This window comes from Nelusetta ayraudi, unplaced genomic scaffold (assembly GCF_046127955.1).
Source record: "Nelusetta ayraudi isolate G7.1 ecotype Tasmania unplaced genomic scaffold, CSIRO-AGI_Nayr_v1 ptg000031l, whole genome shotgun sequence".
NCBI classification, from domain to species: domain Eukaryota; kingdom Metazoa; phylum Chordata; class Actinopteri; order Tetraodontiformes; family Monacanthidae; genus Nelusetta; species Nelusetta ayraudi.
The window spans coordinates 3,438,599-3,457,925 of NW_027466081.1; the positions used below are offsets into that span (position 1 = coordinate 3,438,599).

At 46.6% G+C, this 19,327-nt stretch overlaps 1 protein-coding gene across 1 annotated transcript in view; it reads right to left on the reverse strand.

Annotated features, from left to right (window-relative positions):
* Nucleotides 1–632: 632 nt before the first annotated feature.
* The window catches only part of tbx15 (T-box transcription factor 15), a 33,396-nt gene continuing 14,701 nt past the window's right edge, over nt 633–19,327 (reverse strand). Inside the window, exons 4-8 of the mRNA XM_076030885.1 lie at nt 14,946–15,117; nt 10,616–10,783; nt 10,028–10,092; nt 4,862–4,959; nt 633–2,466 (exon numbers count right to left, since the gene is read on the reverse strand). Of these exons, the coding sequence (XP_075887000.1) occupies nt 1,628–2,466; nt 4,862–4,959; nt 10,028–10,092; nt 10,616–10,783; nt 14,946–15,117 (1,342 nt within the window). The 3' untranslated portion in view covers nt 633–1,627. The remainder of the gene's footprint in view (nt 2,467–4,861; nt 4,960–10,027; nt 10,093–10,615; nt 10,784–14,945; nt 15,118–19,327) is intronic.

A 19,327-nucleotide genomic window follows, 5' to 3' on the forward strand; every position in this document is an offset into this window, starting at 1 on the left:
AACATCAGTGATCTAATGACCATAAATGCTGCATCTCCGAGCTTCACGTGATTACAAAAGAATTTCTTGAGGATTTTCTTTTTCTTCTTCTTCTTCTTCTTCTTCTCCTCCTTCTTCTTCTTCCCAACAGGTGCCCCATTTAAGTACATCGACCGCAGCAGATGAGCGCAGTGGGCACCACCAAAGCGTCTGGCTTCGTCCCCCTAATAAACAGAACCAGCAGGGGAATCATTTTATATTATACTTTCTTTGGGGTCATTTTCCTCCAGTTGGGTTTATGATCGATGCATTGCGTCAGCGTTTGAAGCTAATGCCTGTGATGTGGTGCGAAGCAGATGTGTGTGTGTGTTTTATAAGATGGAAAGGCTCCTTTCGTGCGATTAATATTTATGTCTTTCGCCTGTTACCGAAGCCCGCGGGCTGCAATTGATAAGAGGTCACCTCAGGTGAAAGGAGGATAAAAAAAATAAATAAAGGGCCTCGTTTTGTACAACCCGGTATGAGCATTATTGCAATCGACAGTCGTTATGACTTGCGCATGTGCTTCAAGCGATATTTATATGTGCTGTACCATTCTTTAACGACTTTTGGAGGAAAAAGGCAGTTTCAGAGAAAAGAAAATCAGAACCATGTACATGAACTGAAATGTTTATTGGGCTTTTTTTTTTACGTGCTTGGCACCTGTATTTACAGTTTTACTCTTTTAAAATGCCGCAGAAAGATTCACTCTGCTATTTCCCTTTTCGTCACACGCTGTCTTAGCGACGGTTGCGCCTGTAAAATTGCTATAACTGCTCAGCACTTAAATACACATCTCAACACACCAAAACATACCTTAATTACTCTGCTTTTGCTATTGATTCTTTAATATCTTTTTCACACAACAACTTTTAAGCTATCGATTTGCCGTCTTATAGATATATCTTATGCTCGCAAACGGCCTATCCACGCCACAACAGAAGAAGAAGCCATTCCAGTTCAGACCGGTGAGGTCGCGCGCTGTCGAGAGCGCTGAGCTCCGGCAAGACGGTCGGAGGCTCTTCCGCCCTGTGCGCCCTCTGCGTCGTCACAGGCATCCGGACGCTTCACCGCCCGCACACTTGTGGGGCCGTGAGTCACTCGATTGTCCAGTTGTCCCTTTCGTTGCGGCCACAACGTCACACCATTGGCAGCAAAGCACACAGGCACGCCATCCCCTTCCCCCAAACTGCGACATCTCCAAGGTTCTTTGGTTTCACGGAGTCAAGACCATGTTTGAGTCTTTCGAAAAATATGGACGAGTCCCTACGGTAAAAGTGTTGTTGCTATTGCACCATAATGGATTCACGACTGATAATCCCGCGGCTCGTTCTTCCTACAATCAAAATTGAGGCGGCTGTCCCGGGTTTCACTGCTCAGATGAGAACGTCTTTGAAATACTCGCTCGGACTTCGTAAGTCGGGTTTCACCGCGAGGACGAGACGATATCCTTCCGAAAGGTTTGCTTGCCTTGTGTAAAATGGTTCCACACCAAAAGTGAGTTCACGGATGAGAATTCTGCTTCTCAGCGGGAAGACTTTAAAAAAAAGAAAGAAGAAAATAACAACAAAACAAATTGGAAGGGCGAGGTTTTGGATCCCAGCTGCTGCTACACCATGTGCATGGACATCTGAGAGGAGGAGCCGTACTGTCGTCCGTCGCAGGAGGCGCCGCCCTGCTGGCCGCCGCCCGCGTTGCCGATCATGTGCATCGTGTCCATGCCCCCGTTGGAGAGGTACTGGCGCTCGGCGAAGGCGCCGGCGGGGGACGAGGAGCACAGCAGGCCCCCCTGCGGCTTCTCGGGGCTGGCGGCCAGGCGCGGGGAGGCGGGGAAGTTGTATCCGTAGAGGTTGTAGGGGTTGTGCAGGGAGAAGGCGTTGTACGAGCCCTGCTGCACGTGGTGGTGGCCGCCGCTGAACATGTGGGAGGAGGAAGAGGACCCGGAGGAGGAGGGCGGAGCCGAGCCGGAGCCGCCCCCCGCCTGCATGACGTACTGGAGCTGCGAGGCGGGGAAGGAGCCCAGCTGACCGCCGTAGGCGTCCATCTTGGCTCCGGAGGCGGCGACCCCACTGCCACCGCCGCCGGCCAGTGAGCCGTGGGCGCCGCCCTGCATGCCGGCGGCGATCAGGGAGGAAGTCCTCTGCGGCAGGAAGGATTCGGAGGGCTGGGCCGAGGCCATGGCGCCCCCCGCGGCCGCCTGCAGGCGCCCGTAGGAGCCGTCGGCCAGGCCGCCGTAGCCCTGCAGGGCCGCCATGTTGCTGCGGGCGCAGGCCGGGTACTCGGACAGGCCCAGGTTGCAGAGCTGGCTCTCCCTGCACGCCACGTTGAAGGTGTTGGAGGCAAGGTGGAAGGTGGGTGGAGAGCAGGAGGGGGACAGGAGGTGGGCGGCACCGGAGGGGGAAGGGGTCCCCGTGCTGGAGGTGGTGGGGGACGTCCCGGTGCTTCCCCCTAAATGGAGAGACGAGAAAAGGACATTGTTAGAAAACAGCTTCTAATTATGAAGCAACCTTTTCCTGATCCACGTAACAGTTCTGGAGTTTCACAGAAGGGATGAATTCTGGCCTGATTAATACTCATGGTGGCCACGGACTCAACAAACAGCAATAGCAAACTGTCTCACACAACTCGCATGGTGGCGCCAAAGTGTCTGGAAGACATGGCTGTGCGCAAAGCGGTGATTGTTAGCACAGTCTTTTTAGCCACAGAATCCAGCGTAGCCTCCCAGAGAGAGAGAGAGAGATCCTGGCGTTTTCTTCTGGCATTTGAAATTGCTTTTTTTTTTTTTTTTTTTAACATCCTGCTCTCTGCCTTTGAAGCGGCAGAAACATCAAAAAACAGGTGCTGCACCCTCGCTGATCTCAATAACGACGCCGTCTCTGGACTGTCTCGTCTTGATGACGCTCTGATGGACACCATCGGAGTAATACGAAAAAAAAACCCGGGATGGTCATGTTGATAAGAAAGTCTAACTGGAGTCTCCATTGTGGCCAAGTGGCGAGCGTGTACAATTTCAGTTCCTATAGGTGCACCATCCCTTTAATGAGTCTCTTGTTGGTAAGTCAAACGCAGCGATTTCGTGGGGAAACCAGAATTGGCCTTGAGCGGGGAGCCACGTGATGAGGTCATCTGCTGATCATCTATCCCACGTCCTGGTCAATTGATGTCATCGCCGACTGATTGCACTGCTTTACTGCCTCTATTAGAAACTGGACCAGGGAGCCATTTTGAAAAAAATATGTGGCTGGTGGTAACTGATAAATGTGGATTGAGTTTGGAGCATATCTGGTCAGCAGAAACGCACGTCGCCCTCATCCCGCCCCAAACCCCGACCCCATCCTCCTCCTCCTTTCTACTGTCGTTAAAGTGCTATGAAAATACATCCATTAAGTCAAGCCTCTCAAAGTGAAATGATAGCTGTGGGACATCAATCACATATTTCCGTATTAATGAGAATTTGGCCAGGGGTTCATCCTGCAGTTGGACGGCTTCAGCTCAAACTGAGCATGGGGGGGGGTGAGGGCGGGTGGGGGGGGCAGAACTAAATAGTCCCGGACCCTCTTGGCAGGGGTTCTGATTTTGCGCCATATGCCTTTGATAAAGACGGCCGCATCGCTGGGCTCGGGGAAGGTGAGGCGGAGAGGGGAAAGGAGGAGGAATAAAAGAGAAGGAGGGGAAGGGAAGGGATGAAGGTAGACAAAGAGAAAGGACGATAGTTGGGTGATGTCATCCTTCCCCTCCTCCCCCCTGGTTAGGAGGCCTTGGGGAGGGCCGCTGATTGCTTTATAGGAAGAAAGTGCGTGACGCACCGAAGGGGAAATGACACACACGTACACGTGTAGGGCTCAGTCCAAACAAGTGTTTCTTTCCCTCTCCTGGGTGAGTTTGGGTTCACTGGCAGTGCAAGGACTTCCATTAGAACGTAATGATTTTTTTTTTTTTTCGGGGGGGGGGGGTCCAGAGGCGCGCAATGATAACAAGCACGCGCGTCGGCCCGCTCGGGACGGGAGGAGGAGAGAAAGCCAGTCGCCGGGGCCTTGAGAGGGGCCATGACTCAGACTGGAAACGGGATTATGACTCGCGTGCTGGCGTCCAAGTGAGCCGTGTATAACGATTTTTATTTTCGAGGGCTTCGCGTGATGTGAAATAGTTGAGCGGATGACGGCCGACCTGCCAGACAAGCCACACATGGCCAAGCTCAAATGAGGGATGGCGGTGCGCTGCGATTCACGCGCAGCGGGGATGTGCAGACGGAGGGCTCGGGATCGGCGCACGCAGCGAAGGCTAATGCTAGTCAGCACCAACCAGTCGAGGGGGAATTTCTTTTTGTACTGCTTTTTTGTTCCATGATTCCTTTGTGGTTTATAAACCGTTCACAGTGATGAATTCAAGTTTATTAAGCGTGAAGCATTCAGGATCCTACATCCCGGCTCATTTAGGCCACGAGAGAAAACATTATTTTATTTCCTTTGGATGTCAGTCATATTTTTTTTAGGCCCGATGTAGGAAAAAAAAAACATTGCAAAGTGAAGAACCACATTATTATTTTGCAGGTAAATAGTTGTAAATAGCTGTGGTTTTTTTGTTTTTTTTTTAAAGGTCCCCAGTGTCAGATTTTTAGACTCCTAATGGTGAGAAAGCGTACTGCAAACAAAACGGTTTTGTTGTTTTTACCCTGACAACCCAGCTAGTTTGACAAACAGTGGGCTGGTCCGGGTTCTAGCCTACTAGAGAACAAGTAGAGAACTGTTTTGGCAATCGTAAACCAATTTTTCGTATGTTCAAAACCAAAGAAAATTCAACTGGGATTAGTAAAAACACGCGAGCGAGCGCCGGCTCAACCAACCTTGCTGCTTCTGCATGTTGGTGAAGTCTTCAAATGTGAGGGTTCTCACAGGGGGTCTCCAGAAGGCGTAGGTCTCCATGATGGCCTCCAGGCCGGTCCTGACAGACACAAACGAGAGAGGCAAATTGCTTGGGGGTGCTCAGAAACCCATGCTGACCAGATGACACGAGCGCAAAGAGAAACAGAGTCCAGACAGAGAGAGAAAAACGAGGTTGAAAAGATGTTGGTCAAACCGGTCCAATGTATCCGAGAACCGACCAACTGTGTCTATATCTAGGTGATGAATCATAACGAAGATTAACAATAAACTGTACTATTTAAAGCGTATATATATATATATAATATTTCTAACAGCACTTTCATGGACACTCATAGCTAATAGATTGAGGGTCACATTTGAGCTGCATCCCAAGTTGCATACTTTTTGATTTTTAACTTCTGCTGCTGCATCGGTCAAATCAAAATAGTGAAAGCCTGAAGTATAAAGCAAACGTATGGATCTTTTGTTTGTAATCAAGTTATACAATGTGACGTAGGCCTCATGGGAATAAATATTTACAAAATAAAATAATAAAATATCAATCTGTCTCATCTGTTGTTTCATTTGAAAATGATATTTAGGTGTGTTTGATGATGTCGCAAAAAAAAGGATGTGAGGCCTATACTTTGGACATGACAGGAAAACTACAGAGAATGTCAGTCGAACAGGGGGGGCGCCAAAAAAGGAATAAATGTTTAAATTACGTCGGGGGAGAGGGAGAAAGAGTGAGTGGGCCAACATTTTTGTCTTTATTCCACTGTGAAAAACCTGGAGCCATTTAAAGGTTTTTACTGCGGGCATAAATCTGCGTGACGTTTCATCTCCGAGCCTTCGCGTCGCGTCGCGCTCGGGCCCCGTCGCAAAGGAAACCAGCACCGGTCACTGCCCCGCGTGTTATTTTAGGGCCACTGACAACACCCCCCCCCCCCCCCCCCCCGCTCCCCCCCCCACCCCCGCCCGGCCATTAGCGAGTCGGGCTAATCGTCTCGCCTCTCGCCGCGACTGTAAAGTCATTCATACATCACATCGCTACGGGACCAAAACCCAACAAATGAGCTGTATCAACCGGCCGGGCAATAAAGAGCGCTCGGCAGACACAAGTGACGGCACTTCGGTGCTTAATTTCAGAATTAGCAGCACCGGCTTGCCCCTTTTATGATATTATTTTTTTCTTAAATTTCCTTCCAGTGTGGAATCTGTCAGTCACGTTTGACTCAAAATAGTGTCTTAATGCTCAAATGTTTCATTTTGTTACGACTGCTGGTGTATTAGTTTGGCGCTGCTTGTTGCTGTTTTTGTTTTTATTTACTACTTGCCAAGAAAAAAAACTATGCAATGTTTTGGGGCTGAAATCAGATGCTCTTCAATGTCCTTGATTGCTTTTCGGCCTTGATCCCGGGGTCTCAAAATATGGTCTTTGGTTTGAAAACCATTTCAGCAAATCACGGACGGCTGCCTGCACGCGCCACGCAGTAATGCATCTGGCAGGAGATAAAGCAGTGGTTCTCTTTCCATTTTTTCTTGCTTGTCAATAACCTTTCTTTATAGAACGCTTTCAAAATCAAAGCTCCTCAGGAGTTATGACAGCTGGGGGGGAAAAAGAAGAAGAAGAAGAAAAATTGAAAACAGCCAAGTCATAAAATCTTAAGCAAGAGAAGAAAAATTAAGAGGGAACATTAATTTGGGGGGGCAGAAAAAGATCCCTGAAAGGCACACATTTCATTTACAGGAACTCTTAAAAGTCACAAAGAGTAAATCTTGTGAGGGTTGCTGATTAAAGGCTCTTCTGACGAGCCTTGAGACCTACAGGTCAACAACTAACTGAAGCAACCACAGGCTTATTCTGGCCTGTTGATCTGAAGCGTGCTCATCACTTTAACAGGTTCTTTAGTAATTATTCTTTGTTTATAGCTTTTCCTCACGGTGGTCCAGCCCTCTTTCCAACTCAAACAGGAACAACTTCAAACTGTAATGCCAGGACTTGGTGCTGCAACAAGTGGCTGGACTCTGTTGAGCCTTCAGTGTTCACACGTCGCCGATTTTAACCAATCAGAGCCTTTCAATAGCTGTGCAAAAGCTGTCACTTTGAACAGTGTTTTTGGGATTACTCCATAAAAGTAATCCAACTACTGATTACTGATTACTCCTTAAAAAGTAATCTAATTACTTCTTGAACTACTTTGTTTCATAAGTAATGAATTACTAATTACTAAGTAACAGTTGCTCAGTGCTTCAGAATGAACGGAATCGTTACTTGATGAAGTAATTATGATGTAATTACCAGTTTGGCCACAGTAATCCCGTTACATTACTCCATTAAGAAAAGTAGTTTAATTACAGTAGCGGATTACTTAGTAATAGATTACTCACCAACACTGCAACACTGTGATGAACAAAATACACATTTTTAAGTGAAAAATCCCTTCAGTGGAAGTCTGGATTGTGCTGCAGTTCTGGAGTAAACTAGAGCTTTTGTGCCAAACCGTAACCAGACTAACATTCTGGCTGTGGCCACTTCACTGACGGTACATTGTAATCCTCCAGCAAACCGTAGGGAGAAAGAGTGCCTTCACTTCCTCTCTCACTCTTTCCCTCACAACCTCTGCTCTCTGCACTCTTGGCTTCTTCCTGTTTCAATATCGTCATGTTTCAACGTTGGTTCCAGAAGTGACGTGTAAATGATTTCCTGTCCCTGCGGGACTCGGAAAGTGACACTATACGTCACAGAGTGCAGATTCTCTTCTGAACTGACCGGACACTGAGAACACTGAGAAGATCTGGATGAAAGAAAATGAAGCAGACAATGGTCTCTCCCGGACTGAGTGGCCAGGAGGAGGCTCACTGTTAGCCGAAGAAGTTCTGCTTCACCTGATGGCACTCGGCCACCAGCACCTGCACTGTTTGAGCTACGTATTTAGCTTAGCTTCAGCAGTTTTTTTTTAGTTTTTTAAATAAAATATGTATATGTAATACAACTGTGAATTTCCTACATTTCCACTGAGTGATGATGTTTGCACTAAAGAAAATTCTGTTTTTTTCCCCCTCTGGCACTGTCATTCCAAGAATCATGGAGAAGCGGATGTTCCTCACAATCCATTGTGTATGTTTTTGCCAAGCCATGTCTCTCTTTTTTTTTTTTCCTGGCTTGAAATAAAACATCATTATCTCAAGATCAGTATGTATTTTCTGACCAATGCAAGTCACTTTCCCTGGTTGACCATACTTTTCCAGAATAAATCAAAATTGATTAAAGTCATGCTGTTTTTATTTATTTATTTGTTGTTTTATTTATTTATTTTCTTTAGATTTATTTTCCTTGGGGGGGAGGGGGGGGGGCTGACACATTTCCACGAAGTGCATTTTCATTTCTCAATTCCAGTGTGCAGTATTTCCAGATTAACTGAGCGGTTAATAAAGGTAGCAAATCAATGCCTGTTGTTGTTTTTGACTTACTTTTGTATATGATGACTTTTTAGAAAAAGGATGCATGAATATAGAAAAGTTGTTTTTTTTTTTCTATCAATCTGTTTTATCAATTTAATCTGTGTAAAGTGGCTAATATAGCGTGCAGAGAGAGAGAGAGATGTAAAGATGATAGAGAGAAGCCTTCTGCTGACTGAGTTACAGTGTGTGACCAATTACGGGGCTGCATCAGCATAATTATGCAAAAGCAGCAGTGTGACGGCCCAAAGGTCGGCGTCTTGGCGCTGCCACAATGTCCGCGGGAGATTAAACACAGTGCCAAATTGAACCGGACGGAGCGAGAGCTTTTAAAGTGGCCACAGTGCAGTTCCAGCCACCGCGCAAAACAAATCCAGACGGGGTGACGAGCCGCACGTAAGGATTAATTCATTTTCTCCCTCTTGCCGGACAAATATCTCATCCTCTGTTATCTTTTCATCTGTAGCTTTTCTGCAGCGAAACTCTTAACGCGGCGCCATAAATCAAACGGCCCTATTGTTTGCAAAATGAAAAAAGATGTCTGAAATATCTGTGCACCAATAATGTGGACCAGATGAGGGGGCTGCTTTCATGTTCCCGCGGCTTCTGGTGGCTCACCCAACCCCCCCCACCTTCCCCCCTCCCCCCGCACCAAAAACAAGCACCAGCATCTACTCTCCCTCCTCGCCTCCTCCACATACATTATATATGCATATCGTTAGCCTAATAGCATAGTTGCCTAAGTCATATTTCAACGTTTTCGCAAAACACGAAAAAACACATTTTTTTTAGCAAGCACATTGGTAAAGTTAGGCAGATATAACAATTTGGCCAAAAAAACGACTGAGGCAATTATGCTAGTAGGCTAACGATATGATAATTTGGGATCAGAGAGGGGAAATATGCACTTCATCTCGCAGCATCAGCAGGTGAAAGAGCCATTTTGACCGTCACGTGCTACAGTGGTTTGTGCAGATTTCAGTCTGAAAGCAGGCCGTGAGCATGTGTCATGGGCATTTATCTGTTTATCAAATGACAAATCAAAATGAAAGTTCTCCTGAACGACACGCAACATAGAAAAATGCGGACATCAATTCAACCCGTGCCAATATTCAGCAAATGTACTATTTTACGCGACTTCTTTTTTTGCCCGGAGTTCAGAGAGAATCTATTTTTGTGCTTTGGTTTCTCGGTTCTCAAATTTTCTGGCGCATTGTGCAAATGTACTTCACAGATGTCTTCTGACAACAATTTGTGCCTCCGTTCTGTCAGCGGGCTGCCAAAAAACTCCTGCTTGCTCCACTTTTGAGAACGCGCGCGCGCACTGATCTCCCTCCCAGGTCAGCGGTCACCCTAAAAACCGAGTGTTAGCGCCGCCCCTCTGAGGCCACCTTGTTTTTAGCCTCTTCCGCAACGTGTAGAAGGGCCAACAGATGGTCAGTTCACACGCTAAAACACAGCATGTTCATGACAGACTCTAAACAGAGGGCTAACAATGCTCTTTCGAGAACACAGAGAAGTATATTTGGATAATAGGTTATGTTTGCTCTCCAGGAACAACCCTGAATGTGGGCCATTCACAAAAAACAATGATTCGAATGAAAAAAGAAAACATTGACTATTATTGCTCTATATCACTGGTATTAAACTTTGTTCAGCTAGCGACTGATGCATTAGTGTCGTACCTGTTCCGGCCCGAGTCCCGAAATCCTTTAGCAAACGGGTTGCGGTCGATCTTTAGTCTGGTAATCTGCAGGAAGGGGGAAAAAAAACATGGGGATTAGAATGTTTTTGCATGTTTGTAATTATTTCAGGTTAACGAGAATGTGGCGAAAGACTTCCTCGCGCCAACATGTTGCGCCGTGTTTTCGCAGTGAATTGCAGTGACATTAGGAGCCATAACTCATCCTTTGTTTTGTTTCCTTTTAAGTGCAAAAGACGTTATTGGCTTCCGCCATGAGTTTGAGAATTACCAGTAGGATTAAGCGTGGATGGGAGGAACGGTTTTTCCCACCTCACTTTGGAGCAAAGTTGCGGAAAATAGCAAAACATTTGATTGAATAATTGAGATAATTGCGTTTCTACGGAACTCGCGAGAACAGATGATGTTGCTGGTTCCCAAAGTTCTGTTTTTTATGGTTATACTTGACAATGTGTGAAAAGACTTGCAAAGTGGTTGTATCTCTACCAAGTCATTACAGGGGATATAAGGAGTGGAAATAAACAAGTTGACTGGAAGACCTATGACCAGGGTGATCAGGGTGAACGTGTACCTGCTGGTTCTGGTAAGCGGTGACGGTGGTGAAGACGGTCTCGGGGAAGCTGAAGGTCTTGACCCCTTCCCCGCTGGGCACGGGCTTGTTGGGGGACAGCTCGCTGCTGAAGTCCTTCCTGACGACGTGAACGCGAGGCTGGTACTTGTGCATGGAGTGGAGGATGATCTGGTGGGGCAGCGGGAGAGAAGTTGGGGTTAATACGGCTCGTGTTATCCGCAGAGAGCAGTCAGCGGAGGTTTATATTACATTTCAGGGGGGGGGGGGGAGAGGGGGGAAAAAATGAAAAACAAAACATCTGTATTATGTTTGAAATTTTGTTCCAGCATTAAAAGCCCAGTGTGTAAGATATTGCAGCATCTAATGGTTAGGCAGCACAGCCCATACACGTTCTTCATATGTGTGTGTGTGTGTGTGTGTGTGTGTACATATACATACACACATTTAGCGACATTGAGAATGGATGGATGGTACATATGCATACATACAGGATATGTACATATGTACATTTAAAGGCCCTGCATGTATGCATCTATGTATATATATATACACAAATGAATACATATATACATATATTTGTGTTTATATTTATGTATATACATATATATATATATATACATATATATATTTACATTAATCCCTGTATGAGTCTCCCAAAAAAAAATAAAAAAAATTCAATACATGCAAATCCTCTCCGGCATCAATTAGCCCCACTGATCCTCTGTCACGGCTGCACGGCCCCCAGCGGACGGCCCCCAGCGGAAACCAGTTTCATGCAGCAGTGGCGGGGTGGGGGGGTGGCGTTGTTTTCAAATTTCAAAGAGCCACGCAGCCTGAGCTCATGTGAGGAGGCTCGCTGGCCGTTCACGGCACATCATGCTAACAAGTTCAACTCAAATGCAATTAGGCTGATTAATTCATGTTACACTTCTAACAGTAGTCGAGAGCATTACACCAACCCCCCCCCCCCCCCTCCCCCCAGAGGAACAACCGTGCAGATATCCCATCTGCATGGCGTAAAAGCACAACAGTTTCGCCGGTATTAAAACACATCTGAAAAAGCCTCAGCTAAGCCGCCTGACTCGCTCCTCTGTTTCATCTTACTCACAGGAAATAGGCGACAGACCTCGAGCCAACCAGCCACTAATAATTTCCTCATGAAACGAGCGGCTGCAAAACTTTGCATACGTGATCCCGAGGTGGCCGAAGAGTTGCTAAATATAGTTGCTCACGCACCGAGCCGCGTGCCGTTCACAGCTCGGTGGACGGTCAAAGACATCCTGAGTGTGAGCGAGAGTTGCTGCGAGTGTTTTAAAGCGCTGCTGTGAATAGGGGGAAAAAAAATAATGTTTTTCCCATTTCCATCTGTTTCAGTCACTAACTAACTAAATAAATAAACAAATTGTTTTTATTGCCATCAAATTTTTGCTTTAATTCTGTGATTTTAAAAAAAAGTTCCCATCCCAGCGTGATGAAACACACATAAAAGTATGAACTGTCGTAAAGCGTTTTTCTATAATTCTTCTTCTTCTTTTGTTCTTGACCGACGGATGCCTCATCGCGTGGGTTGTTTTTGTTTGTTTGGATGTTTTTTTTTCGTCTCTTGCAGCGATTGAAAACACGAAGACGTAAGCGCCTCTTGGATGTCAGCGTCCCACATGTTTCTCCGGTGACGTACAAGAAGTTAGCGCCGAGGGGATTTGTTGTTGATCCTGCTGCGGGAGATAGAACAAGCATTAGTACTCGTGCCCGTCAGCTTCATACGGTTTGTGTTTCCGACTGCGGAGCCAGGGAGGGAGGACGAGGACGAGGTGCCGAGCTTTCCCACACAGGAAACTCCAGAATTAATTTCCTTTGGCCTCTGAAGGCCCCTCCGGGGGAAAGCGGAGCAGGGGTGAAGTTAGCCCTCGCTCTGATGTGATCCCTCGCCCACTACGACCCATGTGTTATTACATTTGTCGCCGCCGAGCCGATGTGATCATCGGCGAGGCCGTGACCGAGCGGGAAGGCTTTTTTTTGTTTTGTTTTGTTTTTTTTCATCCACACGCGGCTTTGTTATGCGAAACCGGAAACCGCCGTTCCCGCCACAACCTCTGAATGTTCCTACGCTGCTTTCCTACTCAGTAGCGTTAGCGTCGTCAGCCGGCTCGATCTTTGAAAGGGGAGCTCACCTTTCAGTGAAGGCACCGATTAGAGGCATTTCAGACTTGAATTAGCTCCCTGGTTGCAGTGGGAGGGAGGGACAGTCCGCTGGTTTAGCGCTTGGATAAATTAGCTTAAGTTTGGGCAGCAGATACTCTCACTCAGTGAAACATCAACCTCTCCTGGGGAAACCAAATGAAGCTAACATTGACCTGAATTGACTGATCTGATTAGCTAAAATGTTGCAGAAAACCCTGTGAAAACACTTGAGGTTCAACGTAGTGACATTGATCTATTTTTTTTTTTTCTACGCTGACTGAAAATCGCATTTTACGCAACACATGGAGCTGGAAATTGATCCTTTGTGATGTCAAAAAGGGCAGTGATACCCCTGCAGTGCACACTCCGGCAGGTGTTGGATCCATCCTCTAAGACCACCTTGATTTTTAACTGCTTCCTGAACACATGTCAGGACCCCAATAAGCTTTGCTTGTGGCACGAGGTGAGCACTCAAGTATTTCCACAGGAGGCTGCAAACAGAGGGCTTAATTTGGTGCTTTGAAGGGACCTTTCTTGAGTCAGGGATTTCAAATAGAGATCTGAGAAGGCAACCTTTGATGCAAGACCGTTAAATAAGTTAAACAAGTTGTGCCAGTCTATTCCTTGCCACTTAGGGGCTCTTGAAGAACTTGATTGAAACAATGCTATGCTATGAAACACTGGAGGATGGTCTTCAAGTTGAATTCCACTCATGTGAGGGATGGTAAATAATGCTAAAACTAGCTATCGAATATTTGGGTAATCAATTAATTAATTGAAAATTCCATCCGTCGCAGAGCCCGCGCGAAACGTGAGCTTTAAATTTAATTAAACGACGCCTCAAGGTGGATGAAATTCCACAATTATTTTTTGTTACTTGAATTACTCGAGGAATCGTTGCAGTCTTAGCTAAAACTATGTTTTTTTTATTCAAACTTGGCATTCGTAGAACTGCAACTGAGCAGCGAAACACCTCGCAGCGGCGACGGAATGTGCTGCGCGATCTTTTTAATTTTCCATTCCCCCCCCCCCCCCCAAATCGATTTGAATACACTTTTGAACCCCGGGGGCCAATCCGAAGCCGGCACGCTTTTCTCCCAGACCCCATTTCCGCCCGTATGAAGTGCAAATACGGGACTCCCTTTTCGCTCGCCGCCCACTTGCTGATTAAACATGAGGAGGGCAGTAAATCAGACAAATTGCGGCCGCGCTTGTTGCGCCGCAGTTCAACATTTCACCTACGAAACCCACATTACACATCTGAGGCAGCCAGGAGCCAATGAGAATGCCGAGCCGGGGCGCTCAGCCCCCCCCCCTCCTTTCCCTCCGTTACTGTCTGGCGGCGAGCGAGGTTGTAAATCTGGAAGATTGTGGTCAGACTCGAATTTTCGCCCGAGCGAGGGAGCTGCTGCCCGGGCGCACGACTGCAAATCACATTCAATCATTAAGTGCCTTTAATGAAACGGTTTCGCGACCAAAAGCGTTGCACGGCCTCGCAGGAAATGAATATTATACATTAAAAAACACGGTGCGCGGGGGTTGGGATCCCAGGCCTCTAATGTCGCTCCACGCTAATCCGCAGGCCTCGTAATAAGCAGCCCGGGTGGATTATTCCGCAGACGTGCGAGCGTGGGAGGGCGAGCGAGCGAGCGAGGGATCGATTCGCGGCCAGAGCCGGTCTGGAGAAGGAGAGCGGGGCTCGGCTGTTAAGGAAACCAGTCGAGGGCGTTTGGAGTCCAACGGCCGCCGCGGCGCTCCAAGCGCTGCCCCTCGCTGCCACCGACCCGTGAAATGACAGAAAGGAAAGAAATTAAACTAATGAGTAACAGCTCGAGGGGTTCTGACATAATGACGGATTCGGGGACCGGAACATCTTGAATTGTGTTCAGCTTTCGGTGATTTGTATTAGATCCCAATCAAAAGTGAAGGTTTTGCGAGTCCCCCCCCACCCCCCCGACCCCCCCCCCCCCCACCCCCACCCCCCTTTCCCTCCTCCCACTGCCGGTTTTAAAAATCATCTTTTGTGGTTCCCAGCAATGAAACTTTGAAATCACATGTGCTGAGTCAGATCGAGATTTTTTTTTTTTTTTTTTTTTTTCTTTCCCCTTCTTTGCTGTGACAGATGTGTAAGACTCTGAATGCCTCTTACGTGTCCCTGGTCGTCCAGTTCGTTGTTGGTGAGCTTCAGCTTGTCGAAACTGACCACCTGCCGCATCCAGGTGTCCCCCGACGCCAGGGAGTCCGGGTGGACGTAGGCGCGCGGCGGCACGGGGGAGTCGGCGTTCCCGGCCACCATCCACTTGGAGCTGTGGTACACGTACCTGGGAGGCGAGGAGCAGGGTCAGTGAGCAAACACGCACAATCCAAATACTGTTGAATTTATTCATTTATTTATTTTAATTTATTTATTAATTTCATTAAGATTTCTTTTTTTTCTTTTTTTTTTTACAGTGGACAGCCCAGTCATTAATGCAAAATACTCGGGTCCTGCTATCCTGCATATTTGGACTTTGCAGCACATAAATCCGTTGTTGTTCTCAGGGTTTAACACTTTCATCATACAGGTTTTCACGCATTCCAAGTCTGAAGACTTCACAATACACACTATGGGATAAGATAAGAAAAAAGAAATATCGTTAATTTTTCTTTTTATCTTTTTTAATAATTGCGATTAATTTTCATTCACAAATTTAAACTATTAAAAAAAAAAAATCTAAATCTAAATGTTTAATGTATTTTGACCTTTTCAAGTTGCGGGAGCTTATTTTTGTGACATTATTAGACAAATGTGAAAATTCCACAACTGAATTTTCAGATATAGAAATAAATGATCCTATATCTGCATTCTGTTTTATGTATGATGTTGTGAGGAACTGTAACTTGTCTTGACTTTGGTCTAAAATGTCAAATCGTCTTTCTGTCTTTAATGAGGCTGTAGGGGCTCATACCTTGCCTAAAATGCTCGACACAAAAACTTCATTTAAAAACTGCTATATTTTACTCTCTGAGCCTCGTCAACTGCCATCTGATCTTTCACACTCAGGTTTCTAAGTGATGCGTTTCCGCTCGTCACCTTCCTGCTTTGAACGGAATAAAACGTCGAAACTGACTCTGAATGTTGGAGGTTCCTGCTGCAGAGAAAGTCTCATCCAAGCCGCAGCGCCTGCCCTCTTCCTACAAACTGAAAACACACCACGCTGCCACAACACCACTTTCTTAAAAAACAAAAAAAATCTCATCTGTTGCTTTTTTATCGCGCTCGATTTTTTTTTTCTTTTCTTTTCCCCACACAACAGCGCCATATTCCACATGGGGCCTGACACTCGGCATCGGCCGCATACTTTTCAATTAAGGCCCCGTCAAAACATTTGATGATGGGTTTTGGCACTCTTGGGGGCGTCGTGACCGTTAAACAGCGGGAGGTAGGGGAGGGAGGGATAGAGAGACAGAGAGGAAGAGAAGGACGAGGCGTTAAAAAGCAGAGGGGAAGAGAGGAGCGAGAGGAGGACGGCGGGAAAGAGGGACGGAAATAAAGAAAAACAGACGGCGTTGGAATGAAGAGAAGAGGACGGAGGAAGAGCCGGCGTGATCAGCGTTGGACGTCGAACGATAAAAGGAAGGAATGCGGAGGAGGGGGGGGTCGGTGGGGTCGGGGGGGGGGGGCAGGTGAGGGAGGAAGTCGTCACGACAGGGACAGGAAGAGAGAGAGAAAGAGAAGTGCGGGCCGGTGGGGGGGGGGGGGGCAGAGCGAGTGTGAAGCTGCAGCTGTTAGCCTTTAGTTCTGGCCTCGGTGGTGAGAGTTTAATCTGCCAGAGTCATCACTCACCCATCAAACACAGACAAAACACTCATTTGGTCGCTTTGTTGTTGCCTCCACGGGCTGCGCCACTCTCCACACACACACACACACACACACTTGTAAAGCTTTATATTGATTTCCATTTACTTTTTTTTTTTCGTACGGTCTCGGATCCCGACACCAAACCCGGACCGCAGCGCAACCGACTCCGACCTCAGTTCACTTGAAGCCTTCGGCCCCCTAAAAAAATTTAAAGGCGAAGCTGCGAGCGGACGGCAGAGAAGTCCTCACACCCCAAGAATGTCCTCGCTCTGCTGGGTGAAGCCTCGCGGCGGTCCTCACAGCACCAGAACACGCACGCTTGGCGCAGCCGTGTAATTACGTTTGAATAAAAAGGGGGAAAGTGCACGCCTCCCCGTGCCACAAGAAAGAAAAAAGGCTCGCGCATGACACTGGAAAACCCACTGTGTACAAAAAAATGCATATTTATAAAGCAAAAACAACAAATCAGGGCTTAGTTACGCTGCCACAGTCAAAACCACTAATTCTCAGATCGTTCTCAACTATTTTGTTTTTCTTTTAGATTTGCAGCAAACACACTGTAAGTAATCCCAGCAGACAAATAAGCGGAGAGATAAACAGTAAATTTGTGCTTTCTCATTTTTTTCCCACTTTTTTTTGCAATTGGAAGGCTTCTTCAGATGTCTGGACCTCTGCTTAAGCCAACATGACTGAGTCACATGAGTGAGTCACACACCTGATACCTCATCTAGCGTCGGCCACTGATAGATTCTTCAGAATTTCTGCTGACGACGGAGCGGAGCACTTCAAATAATCGGCACTTTTAAAGGGAAAAAGAAAATAGACGCAGTAGATGCAAGATTAATGTCAAAGCAGTCCCAAAGTCTGACCTGATGCACCGGATGGAAACATTTTCCAAAGCCGGTAAACTCATTTTGCAGGTTTACGAAGGAGCCAATGGTAGGTTTTGCAAAGGGGTGGCAGTTTGAAAAGAAAAATGAATGGAAGAAAAACAGAGAAATGGTCTGTTTATTACATTCAAGGTTGGAGGGGGGAAAAAATAGCGGTCGAGTCAGTTGAGGACAGGTTTTCCGTGGTTGCAAGGCACTGCCATGTTGACCTGAACTGCATCCACAGCTGGTCAAGGGCTCGAGAAAAGCCTTCACTGCTGTTCTTTGCTCGACTTACAATGGGGGAATACACAATTTCGAATCAAAGTGACCACACTGCAGCATCCACACCTCAGTAGCTGCTGTCTAGAGGCTACTGCACCAGCTTCCCTGACCAGACAGCTAAACCTGGACCCGTAATTGACGACTCCCTCACTTCCAATCAGCATGTAGAGAAGCTTGTGATGAAGCTGAGGATAAAACTGGGTTTTTATTTTCGAAAAAGCGACTTGGTTGCTGCTACAGTACCTTCTTGCCAGTGCTTGATGACAGAGATCTTTCATACATGAATGCTTCTGCTAAATATCTTTATACCGTGCTTCTTTGAGGTTCATTACCAACTGTAAACCACTGGCCCACCACTGTGAGCTATACTCTAAGGTCGGATGGTCTGCTCTGGCCACCCGAGGGCTCAGTCACTGGTAGACTTTCATATACAAGGCAATACTCAAACTAATGCTTTCCTGTATTTCCTCACGAATTGCTCAGAGAAGTCCTTGTCCTTACTCGTTCCGTTCTCAAGGTTACACTATTGCTTTCTGTTCCATATGCACGTACTGAACTGGGCAAAAAGGCTTCTGTCTTTTCTGCACCTCTAGCATTGGAATATGCTGCAAAATAACTGAAAACTAACAGGGTTAATTTCTTTGAGGACTTTTACATTTTTGAGGACTTTGTACTTTGTGTTCTGCTTGCTTACTTTTAATTTATTTTAGCCATTTTATTTTGGTTGTGATTTATCTGTGTAAAATCTATAAATGTTTCATTTGTAACTGTGTTTTGTATTCGCTGCTGCCCATCTTGGCCATCTTGGTCTCCCTTGAAAAAGAGGTTCTTCCTCTCAGTGGGATCTACCTGGTTAAATAAAGGTTAAATAAATAAAATAAAAAAGATTAATATTAAAAAAAAAAAAAAAAACTGACTGTAGCTCCGCCTCTGTTTTCTAGAAGATTGCCACAAATGATTCAGATCAGAGCTCCTCTGGACAGATCTGCGCTTGGCATCTCAGCAGTACAACTGCACTGCGCGGCTGCACTGCAGGACTTTGATGACCTCTTAAGGGTCTGGTTCACAAGTTTGTTTGTCATGACTGTCAAGATGGAATCTCATCCAGCTTTGACCTTAAACGTGGACAATTATTCTGTATGTGTCGCTATGTTTATGAATGCAAAACGTTTTTTGTTTGCACTCAAACGGCTTTGAAAGAATTCCAACACCTGTTTAGTGGATCTCACACAAAGCACCGTGAGCTGCGACTCAGAACCGTCGCAAAAACACGCACATGCGTAGGGTGCCAGGCGTTGTGTGTAATTTCCTGTTTGGAGAGCTGTTTGGGGTTACGCTCGGCGGAGCGGGGCGAGCATCAGGCAACGCGGAAACTCAAGCTCCAAACAGGACTGGAAATCTGATTAGCCTCCCCTCGCTTTCATCTTCCATAAATCTGCCATCTGGCACCGGCGCGATCAATAAAGAGCCGACTTTATGTGACACTCTCGCTGGACAGATGGGGGAAAGGGTGAGGTGTGGGGGTTGGTGGTGGGG